The sequence below is a fragment of the Bemisia tabaci genome, chromosome 2, assembly GCF_918797505.1.
Source record: "Bemisia tabaci chromosome 2, PGI_BMITA_v3".
NCBI classification, from domain to species: domain Eukaryota; kingdom Metazoa; phylum Arthropoda; class Insecta; order Hemiptera; family Aleyrodidae; genus Bemisia; species Bemisia tabaci.
The window spans coordinates 52,243,245-52,254,695 of NC_092794.1; the positions used below are offsets into that span (position 1 = coordinate 52,243,245).

Sequence of the window (11,451 nt, forward strand, 5' to 3'; positions counted from 1 at the left end):
ATGAGTCCCGATACGTCTCTCTCTCTCCTATCTTCGCCTGTGTGTTGCTCACGTAGCCCTTCTTGAAGTACCACTACAAATAAGACGAACGGAAACAAACATAATGTGGAAAAATGGAGCAATTGAAAGGACAAGTGCTGATGAGAGCGCGGCGCAGAGATACAACTATTTGAGCTTGATGGATGTCCGTGTTGCATCTGCAAAATTGAAGGCGCGATGGCGCGAGGCGTGAACTCCCAATAATGCTTCGTTCCGCTATGGTCTGCCAATGAGATGTCGCTCAGATTCGGGAGAAATTTTAAAAAATGAGGCCCGATCACGTCTGCCCTACCTTCGTCTGTGTTAACAACACTTGATTTGTTTTCTATCTTTTAATTTGATGTCTGATTCTTTTTTTACGATGTATTAGTAGACCTTGTATCTATAGCTAGTATGTACCGGCTGGCCCTATAACTCTCTCAGAAAATATAGGCGGGTCAATTTGAGATCGATTTTGGAATCAAAATAGCGCCAACTCGATCAGTGACCAACATGGTATACCTGCATTTTTTACAATTTTTTTACATAAAGTAGGTATAGTTATCTTTGGAATCTTCAAATGTGTCCATCTTCTTCTGCGTGAAAGGACAAAGAATTAATTTAATTGCATTTTGCAAAAAAGGAACCAAGAGCATTCCAATGTTGCTAAGATTGTGTATCTTATATTCATTCGATAAAATTACTAAAATAATACAAAAAATTAAATTTACAAAGGTAATTTTCGTCTTTAAATCATAGTTTATCGGGAGTAAAGATAAAATTAGTTTAGATAATCTGTGTATATTTGCGAGGCAAACAAAGTTGCATAATCTTAGAGCGACTTTGGAATGCTCTTGGTTTCTTCTTTTTTTTTTTTTTTTTGCAAAATGCAATCCAATTGCACTTTACGATTTTGATTTTCTCACATTGCCCAGAGATCAGTTACACAAGCAGTGAAAATGCGATCAATAAGGGGCTCACTTTCGATACGAAGAGCTAAGATCAATTGGCTTCTATTCAAAATCATCCCGCGCTTCAAAATTTGGCTCGTCCATCACACTTTCAGCTGTGTGCATGTGCACAAGTTGGCCTTCTGCCTTGGCTTCATTCGCACCTGTTTTTGCAAAAGAAAGTGCATGCCTGTCTACAAAGAAAACCCATACGTAGATGGATTTCTTTTACTTACATGCATGGTTTCCGAAAGTCACCTTTACCTAACTTAGGAAAAGGTAAACATATTTTATTATTTGTTGCTTTTCCAAACATGTATAAGTAACTTAGGTGAGGTGATGTCCGGGGCCGGATTTAGGGGGTGGCCACATGGGCCACGGCCCATGGCGGCAAATTTAGGGAGCGGCAAATGTTGTAATTTTATCAAATGTAGGTATCAAGAAAAAATCTGATTCAGAAAAAAAATTACAAACGAAAGAAGGCGAAAAAATCTCTCATTTCCTGAGAGTTAAAGTATGGTAATTTTTAATTTGTTCGTTTTTCGGTGATACAAGAGACAGCGCCTTTCATTAGTCTAGTTGAGAGAGAAACCAACCACGCAATTTGGCCTGGTGCGGCACGGTGCAGAGAGCAATGATGACGAGGACTAGAGATGGAAAGGAGGATCCCTCGGCGCGCCTGTTAGCATGAGACACATATTAGCGCCTACAAAACTCCATGAATACTTCACGCATTGCGTCAAACGTAGTGCGGTCAGCAGCGCAGCGGTTGGCATGAAACTCATGGTGCCAACAAGATTGCATGAATACTTCATGCATTGCGTCAAAAACAGTGCGGTCAGCAGCGGTCGGCGTGAAACGCATAGCGCTTACAAAAACTGTGGGAATATATGTACTTCACGCTTTGCGCCGAACACAGTGCGGTTGGCGCGATGGCGATGGCGGAAATTAAAATCCTTAAACCACATTCATGTTTATTCTTTCATAATTTTTTCGTTCCTCCCTTATAAATGAAAGGCCTCGTCCACACAGAGATAGGTTCACGGAACTTAATTTTTGCGCAAAGTTCCGTGAACTTTTGCTAGTGTTGACAAGGCTATCACAAAAAATGTGTCCAATACGAGTATTACGCGTCTTATGCACCCCTCCTCCTCCGGCACGTTCACATGATGGTTTGTATCGATGTTTTGAAACGAATGAGAAGGGGCGCCAAATAAAGGCGGCCCATGGGCGGCAAGTAGGTAAATTCGGCCCTGGTGATGTCAACTATTTTTATAGTAGATCAGATTTACCAGGGACTTATATGACATTAGCAGAGGAATTTATCTCAGTGTTCTTTACGATGGAGTCCTTTTTTCAGAGTGTGCTGAATTTTTCTCTCTGAAATTTAACTACTGACACCATTTCTTCATGCCTGTGATTCTGTTTTATTGATTTTCATAGGACGGGAATTCAACGATTCAGTTAGGTTATCAATTTTTTCTCTTTTATTGACGCATTTTCAGTCGGTAATCAAGCTATTCACTTCAGTTGCCGAGTTGTTTCATCTGCGACTGATCGTGAGTGTTTCCACAAAGTGTTTTCTCAGACTGACCAACTCAATTTCCATGCAAAGATCTGTATATTTTTCAGACGGAAATGGCGTACTACCATTTGGATTGATTTGATTAAAGAACGGTATTTTTATTTTGATTTTTTTTTGTCGTAAAAACCGCAATACATTTCTTTGAAGACATACTAATTAACGAAGACAGGGAAGAAGAGGACGCATGAAAATTCAGCTTATTGTGTTTATTTTTGAAGCACACTTATATGCGTAAGTTTACACAAGCATATTATCCGAAATGTTATCGATCATATTAGTCTCTAGAGTGCGTGTTTTTCAGTATTATTATCGTAATGCAATTTAATTACAGTGTTACACAAGGAGATGGTCTGTTCAGGAAAAATCAGTTCAGCGATACAAACCGGAAAAAGGGAGAGGCGATCGATTTTGAAAAGATCTACATTGATGATATACTTGCTGCCCACAATAAGTACCGGACCATACACCAGGCCCCCCGCCTGACTCTGGATCCCGCGGTAAGTTGTATTGAAATCCCCAAGCATGTGTCATCAATTGGACTGCATTTTTCAGTAAGAGACCTTAATTCTGACTCAATTTTTAAAAAAATGGATGCCTTGGCAATCCCAGCATACCCTTTTTGCATTTGGTGCCTTGTGGTGCCCAAGCCGGATTTAAACTCTCCAATTTTGAAAGAGGTTGATCTTCCATTTAAACCTATGGAAAAGTATCGATAACAGGGCGTTCGCAACGAACACCTTAGTAATCGATTCTTTACCATAGCTTCAAATGGGCAAATATCGATAATCGATCATTCACGCCTCGTCACTGGAGGGGTTTTTTTTCAATTCAAACTTCAAATAGAATTGATTCGTCTGACTGCGTGAAAAAATGGGAGGGTTGGCATGTGTATGAGCGGAAAATGTGCACAAATTTGGAAAAATTGCAATAAATATTGGGCGTTTTTTTCTGCAAAATTGAGGGAAACTTGTAGTCGTAGTCGCATATTCACCGCAAAATTGCAACGAAAATCATATGTTTACCTCAAGATTGCAAAGAAATGCCCATAGATATGGTCAAAAAGGAAGGAAAAGGAAGAAAAAAGACTCAAATAAACATTCGAATTTACACTGAAAGGATACAAAATCCTTCTCTCACTCAAATATACTTGGATCCATCATCAATTTAGTGGGACCTCGAATCTGACGACATGCAACTATTCGAGCACCACGGTTGTGTGGGGTGGTATCATATCTCAATGAAGGCGTTTTGCGAGGCAGTCACTTAAAGGTGAGCGAGAGAGTAGCATCTTCATAGACTTCTCCGGCGTACCTTTTTCACTTTCAGCTTGCTCTGAGGGCTGAACACTATGCCGAGGAATTAGCCAGACGAGTCCCTAGAGAAAATAGGACTAGGAGTCTAGGTTTCGGTGTCAATACGGCAATCTTCAATGGAGACATAGATGTGGCCGGCGATTTCGTTGTTGAGGAGTGGTACCATCAAATTAATCACTATCCTTTCGACGGGGAACCCTCCGCGAGAGAACTTCGGAAAGTTCGTGAGTAGTTCTCTTCTTCCTCTTTTTCTTTTCCTATTCCTTCTCATTTTTCTTCTTCTTTTCTCCTTCTTTTTCTCCCCCCTTTTCTTCTTGTTCTCTTTCTTTTTACCCTTCTTTTCCATCTTTTTCTTCTTATTTTTTATCTTTTTGTTTTTCCCCTTCTTATTTTTCTCCCTTCCTATTTTTCTCCTTCTTTTTACTTCTTCTTATTCTTTTTCTGCCTTTCCTTCTTCTTCGTTTTTTTATTTCTTCCTCTTCATCTTCCTAGTTTTTTTTAGTTCCATACAGGGGATAAATTCTGCTTTGAACATCGAATTTTAACGTGTTAAAAGTGCCCTTATAAAAAGAGAAAAAAACAAAATAAGTTTTCTGATGTGCCAGAAAAAATCACAGAAAACTTGAAAAAATACCTATAACTTTAAGATGTATTCTTTTTCACTCCTAATTATCACCGAGGACGCACCAGTGCACCACGCTCTATGTTCGCAAACATTTGGAATAGACGTCTCTTCCATAAAATATTACAGAAGGCCAGAAAAACCCATCATAGTACCATAATATATGCGTCATGGTGAGAAAAAAAACAAACAAAACGACGCTCTTTCAAAGCAAGGAAAACAATTGTGTTAAGTCAAGACAGCTACTGCTCACGATTGCACGAATTTTCAACAAACAAGTTGTTTTTTAGGTAAATATAGTTGTTTCGTCGATGTTACTTAAAATTCAAAAACAAGAATATATGTATACTATAAAAACGGTAATTAAAAAGAAAGAGAACCCAGCGACTCGCAAACCCGCTTGAAAACACGAAGCCTTATGTTCGCCTTCATTGCGATTAGGTAGGCTAAAACAGCTCCCACAGGTCGAAATAGTTGATAGGCAATTCAAATTGAAGGCTGAAACGAAAAGAAGTAACTGCTAATTTAACGGTAATCCCGCGGGAATTGGATCAAGAGAGATTGGTTCAACATAATATATTTCTCGTGAAGCTGTTTGTTGCTAAAACCTATATGAATCTTACCTGCAAATATGTAGGTGTTCGCCGCCGCTTCTAAGCTCTCCCAGCGTTGAAAAGCTAAAGCTTCAATGCAGCGGCCATTCTTGAAAGTTGGCAACACTGTTTTTTCTCCACTTGAAGGTAAACTAAACAATCGATTCTAGTTGAGACAGTGTGTCTCACCTAGAATCGATAAATCAAATGTTTAGCATTGCATATTTTATGAGCCCGATATGTATTAGACCCGCATATTTTATTTTTTGGCCCCTCATATAATTTCGCAATAAATATGATTCCAGGAAAATTTACTCAGGTTGTATGGAAATCGACTGAATTTATCGGTTGCGCCCAAAAACGGAATGGGCTACGTCTCGTCTTCGTGTGTTACTACTGGCCCCCAGGAAACATCCCGGGCGAGTTCGAAGATGAAGTTCTTCCTCAGGAGTAACGCATACTATCTTCATTAAATACGACTATGATTAACATGCCTATGTGGACCGTTAAGCAGAAAGGAACCAAACCACATAAACTATTGCCAAATTTAACTGGGCAATATAATTTTTTACACGAAAACGGTGGTGCGGATTTTTTTTGCAAATTTTATTGAATTTTCTGCATAGTACGGAGCAAATTCCTTAAACTTTTTTGAACACTCCGGATAAACGTTCTCTTGTAGGAAATGAGATTTTCCAGTCAAATTTAGCAATCGCTGATGTGACTTGCTTCCTTTTTGCTCAACGCGGTCCATTTTAAAATACGCACCATGCTTTTCAATGAAAATGAATCGATGAATATCGAATATACGATACCTGCCGTGACGCAAGAATATCGGCGTCTGTATCAAAAAACGTTATTGGACCGCATCAGTATCGATGGCGGAAGTGCGAGATCAAGTTTCTCTATTGCGATGTTTCAAAATTTCCGCTCCTATTTTCTTTTTCCAGGAGAAAAAAGCCAACTATATAGCTTGAAATTTTTATTAGATATTTTGCTAGTCCGCAAGTAAAATCAAGGAATTTTTCAAGCAGTCACGATTACTATTTCTCCAAAGAAAAAATGAAGTATGACAGGAAGTCTGCAACGTAACAAACGGAAGATACGTGGTCTCGCACTTTGGCCATCGATTGGCGATAGTTCAATTGATATCGATCATATCATCGATATATCGATCATATTGATATCGATAATCGATATACGATCATTATGCTGCTCCACCTACCCCGTCGAAAGATCGACGGTAAAAATCCATTCCCACGTTCGATTTTTCTGATCCGTAGGTGGATGCCTTGCGTCAATATTTTCACGCACCAAGCATCGGCAAATAACACGGGCCCATAATGAGCCTATTAATGGCCTAATTATCGATGCTCACTCCAATTTTTATCTAGTCTGAAACGATGTTTATTGGCTCATATTTACGTGTCGATCCCTCTCACACCTATGCAGGCTCATTCTGACTTTCGATTACTGGAGTTATGATGTCCTTTCACGAGTTAAAAATAAATACGTAGGTCCTTATGCCTGAAGATGCTCTGCGAATTAAATCACTACGTCATGTGATTCATCTTCAATTATTTATAAAGATTATTTCTTGATGATATTCTCTTAATGCGGTAGAAAGTTTCCAAGCTGCGAAAGTTCTACGGGGATTTAGCAAGGCGCCTTGGTTTGTAGGGAAGAAAGACGCAATGGGAGAATGGATTACTTGCGCTGCTCATTGAATTGTATTTTGAGGCTTGATTATTGTAGAGTAGCTAAAAATAAGAGGATCTGCCCAAACCGCAACTTTCTACATTCAATAATAACCGAGATATCGCCCGTTGAAAAGTCGAGTTACTGACGTCATCCATAGCGGTAGTAACACCCTTGGTTTCTTCCACCTTGTTTTCATCAGTCGGTGTGACGCACATCCGCACTGGTTATTCAACATGAAACCCGGATGAAAGTGAAGGGGAAGAAACCGAGGATGTCACTCCCGCGGTGGATGAAGTCAAAAACCCGACTTTTCAAAGGGCGATACCTCGGTTAATACTGAACGTAGAAAGTCGCGGTTTGGACAGATCTTATTATTTTTATAGCTAATTTACAAGAATCAAGTATCAAAACAAGAGTCTGTGACCAGCACATCTGACCCATTCATGAGATTTACCCATAGTCAGACAAGGCTTAGTGAAATAACGACGAAACACAAAAGTAGACAGGGAAAATTATTTAAACGAGAAAGCTGAAAACTGGATGGTCCAAACGTACCACAGTACCATGCCTGTTTCTCGGTTACTTTAGGTCGGACGAAACCCAGAACCGCGCGGGACGGATAGAGAATCAACTCCAAGAAATCAAAATTTCATAGTACCGACGCCCCCCCCCCCCCCCAGCCACCCTCGAGGCTTGAAGAGGTGTCCAATTTTTAAAAGTAGTGGTCAACATTTTAAAATGATTTAATCGAAATCTAAAAGTACGAAAAATTCAAACCGAGATCGACCCCAAGAGATCCAAAATCGGCCCTTTCGTTTCCGAAATACTGACTCCTGAAAGTGGGAGATAGAGCCCCTCCTTTCATAGACCTTAGAACTCCCGTCAAAGATTAATTCGTAAATCAAGAATATGTGAGAGAGTGAAAAAAGAAAAAAATGAATGCAAAAGGATGTATGAAAGATAATAAAGCCTTTAAGTACCTAATTATTGAAAACATGACAAGCAAATGTTGAAGAATTTACAATCTTCAATAGTCATTCAGACAGGGACCCTCTCCTTCAGTCACCATATCTGCCATTCGTTGATGATGATTTCCTAATTGTCAACTAATAATTATGATGTGTGGAGGTATGCGAATACGTTTTTATTTTGTAGTAGTTACGTTTCATTCAAAAAGAATTGTTGAGTATCAAAAACCCAGCGTCTTCAGATAGTATTCTGTGGACGAATGTGACACGAAGTTGAAGGCGCGGTGATACAACTATTCGTGCTCGATGGACGTCCGTGTTGCCTACTTAAAAACAGAAGGCGCTCGAGATTTCCTTGTCCCCTGCAGCTCTTTTCGAACCGAGTTTCTCGCGAGTTTCTGGCAAGATATTGCTCCGATAAGCGTAGGTTAAGAGAGAGGAGCGTGAAGTCTTACATCTGTTAGTTCGTAACAAGGAGGAAGCCGGGAAGAAAAAAAGAAGAAAGACGAAGAAGAGAAGCAAGAAGCAGCGGCGAAAGAAGAAAAGGAGAAGCAAGAAGCCGAAGGTAAAGGAAAATGAAAAGAGAAGGATGAAGAATTTATTTTTCTTCCTCCCTTTCTATCTCTTCATCTCATTCATCTCCTTTCTCTCTTTTTCATCCTCCTTCCTTCCTCTCATTTCCAATTTCGGAGGATGGAAACTCGTCCGCGTTAGGCCAAGGTTGAGATGTTGCACGCCCCTACTTGGAGCATCTTGATGATCCTGTCGATGATACATGGTATTATACGCTTTATTATGTTTCTTAAATAAAAGAAAAACATAGTTTTAAGGTGTTGCTTTCTTCGGATTCCTGCAGAATCGTTATTAAAATTTATAGACAAAGTGACAAATGAAGATGACTAAGAGACAATCGAGCAATCCCATCGGTGGAGGCGAGTGATTGCAATAGAAAAAGGAAATGAAGTAGTAGACTAGCTAACGGTAACCCACGAGAGACCATGGTCAGTATTGTATTTTCCCCTTTAGTCTGTAACAATCACCAGTTTTAATCCACCTGCTCCATCCATTTACCGTTTGTCCTCTTCATTAATCACTTTATCCATCAATTTCAATAAACAGCCCGCTGTTAAAGCACCCGAGGCCCATAATTAGGAAACTGTTCACTCATCAGAAACGAATAACTCAGAAATCATTTTTAGGAATTTTGCTCAAACCAGGCATAAATGCGGCCAGCGGCCCGCTTATTGAAATTGATAGACAAAGCTATATACAAAGAAGACATAGGGAGTATAGAACGATCCTATTAGTTGGAATGAGTGGTTCCTATAGACTATGGGAGTAAATGATGGACTAACTAAAAGTTCTCTCGTGGGTTGACGTTCGTTAGTCTTCCTTTCTTCCTTTGTCCATTACAACCACCTGCTTCTTCCAATAGGATCCCTCCAAATCCCTTTTGTCTTCTTTGTCTATAGCTTTGTCTATCAATTTCAATAATTTCGGCCCGCAGTTAAATATTTAAAATATCGAACAGCCTGGGAAAGTGAATTTCTTGATGTATGAGTTTAAAGATTGTGGGTTGAGTCTTCATCCTGACGAGATCTAAAAATGGAAGCTTCTGAATGGCAAAAATTAACGAGAAAGTAAGTTCTTAATAAAAAAAAATCTAAGATCTAAAAAAGAAAACAATGACTAAAAATACAGTCAAGACGCAGGTTTCCTCACGTGGGTAAACAACAGCGCCTCGCTGACAAAATTGACCAATTAAGGTTTACGTATGAAAGAGCGCCTTCATTTCTGAACGATACCTCAAGCATTACCGAGGAGTTAGTTTAGATGCCTAAACAAACAAAACCTAACTTGCGATAGGACAGTATTTTCTGCTGTCATATCGTGGGCAGTAATGGGTGCCTTTTCCGACAGACTGCTAGCCCTTAAATTGTGTCATTATTTGTCAAAAATATAAATAATTAAGCATGGCGGAGATCGCATATCAATACCTAAAGTCAAAAAATGCGTGACTCAGATTGCGACGTCGTGTATGAATTTTCGCTCATGTTTTATTTTTCAAAAAAAAAAATCAACCGACGGTTTCAACTGCAATGTCTCCTAGGACCTCCCGAAATCGTAAAATTAACGTCCCCGAAGGCGTAAAATTCACGTCCCCGAAGGCGTCGAATTCACGTCCCCGAATTCGTAAAATTCACGTCCCCGAAGGCGTAAAATTCATGGCCCCCTAAGTCGTAAAATTCACGTCCCCGAAGGCGTATTGTCGCTAGACGCCCTAAAGTGAGGCGAACACTTCAAAAATACCTAAATGTATCCATTGCTTTCTTTCAACAAATTCACGTCTCCGAAGGCGTAAAATTCACGTTCCCGAAGTCGTAAAATTCACGTCCTCGAAGGCGTAAAATTCGCGTCCCAGAAGTCGTAAAATTCACGTCCCCGAAGGCGTAAAATTCACGTCTCCGAAGTCGTAAAATTCTTGTCCCCGAAGGCGTAAAATTTACACCCTCGAAGTAATAAAATTCACGTCCCCGCAGGCGTAAAATTCGCGTCCCAGAAGTCGTAAAATTCACGTCCCCGGAGGCGTAAAATTCACGTCTCCGAAGTCGTAAAATTCACGTCCCCGGAGGCGTAAAATTCACGTCTCCGAAGTCGTAAAATTCACGTCCCCGAAGGCGTAAAATTCACGTCCCCGAAGGCGTAAAATTCACGTCTCCAGGGACGTAAATTTTACGTCCTTAATAGTCAAAGAAACATCTAACAGGTGTGTAATTTAACTGAAGCTGTAAAAGTAACGCATGCCGTCCAGGCACATTTTTTTAACAACCTCGGGTTGTAAAATAAGCGCTGTCAGTTGTTGGCGTAACACTTCTTTTTTTCGGTGTAGGTACATGCTGAATAGTTTTCCACTTAGAAAATATAGAATGCCAGGAAGTCTGCAATGTGGCAAACCGATAAACGTGGTTTTGGAGTTTAACCGTTGATGTGGACAATTTTACGAGGGATGAAGGAATGGAGAATTTGCAGGTGTCTAACATTTGACGAATTTCATATTTTAGTGGAAACTACTGAGTGAACTGAACGTGAGGATACCCTTGGTTTATAAAAACAAAAATTGTAGAAGATAGGACAAAATTATCTAATTTCCTAAAATGCATGCGTTTAAATAGGAAATACCGCCAGATGACGTCTGTAGGCGGAAAATTTTCTCACTTTTAAATATATTTTAAACTATTTCCCACATTAGAAAAAAAAATGTAAAAAATACTTTGGAGTCAACTCTTTCAGCATTCTCAGATGAAGCAATAAAACATTTGCGGGCAAATTCTCCATTCTTAGTAAAATTTTACGCCCAGCACTTTTTGGTCCATTTTCTTTTGGAGTTTCTGCTCTTTGGTGCACGGTAGTTAAGCTCAATGCCGATTTCGATAGATGGTGTCAGCTAAGGCCGAGGTGAAAATACAAGTGGACGTATTTCCATTAAACGGAACTATGTGCATTAAGACATGAGCCCTGATACCAACAAGAATATATGCATTGCAGGGCTCACGTCATAATGCACATAGTTCCGTTTGATAGAAATACGTTCAAATGAAAGGTATGCAAATACTACAGAGGGCAAACGCGCAAACTCTTGCTCGCATTGGTTAGGTGTCAAAGAGACGAAAAAATCTAGCGGGCATAGTGTGCTGTGCACG

General features: G+C 39.8%; 1 protein-coding gene across 1 annotated transcript; it reads left to right on the plus strand.

Annotated features, from left to right (window-relative positions):
* Nucleotides 1–2,514: 2,514 nt before the first annotated feature.
* On the plus strand, nt 2,515–5,772 carry LOC140223754 (Golgi-associated plant pathogenesis-related protein 1-like). Its single transcript, XM_072297524.1, has 4 exons — nt 2,515–2,784; nt 2,885–3,050; nt 3,880–4,090; nt 5,387–5,772. Exons 1-4 carry the CDS (start codon nt 2,738–2,740, stop codon nt 5,533–5,535), a joined length of 573 nt encoding a protein of 190 aa, XP_072153625.1. The 5' UTR covers nt 2,515–2,737; the 3' UTR covers nt 5,536–5,772.
* The last annotated feature ends 5,679 nt before the right edge of the window (nt 5,773–11,451 follow it).

Excerpts from the sequence above, each read along its gene's own strand:
- LOC140223754 (XM_072297524.1), top strand. The coding sequence starts at position 2,738 with ATGAAAATTCAGCTTATTGTGTTTATTTTTGAAGCACACTTATATGC. Across the intron at positions 3,051-3,879 it reads GCCTGACTCTGGATCCCGCG|CTTGCTCTGAGGGCTGAACA; the intron begins GTAAGTTGTATT and ends TTTCACTTTCAG. Across the intron at positions 4,091-5,386 it reads GAGAGAACTTCGGAAAGTTC|GAAAATTTACTCAGGTTGTA; the intron begins GTGAGTAGTTCT and ends ATATGATTCCAG.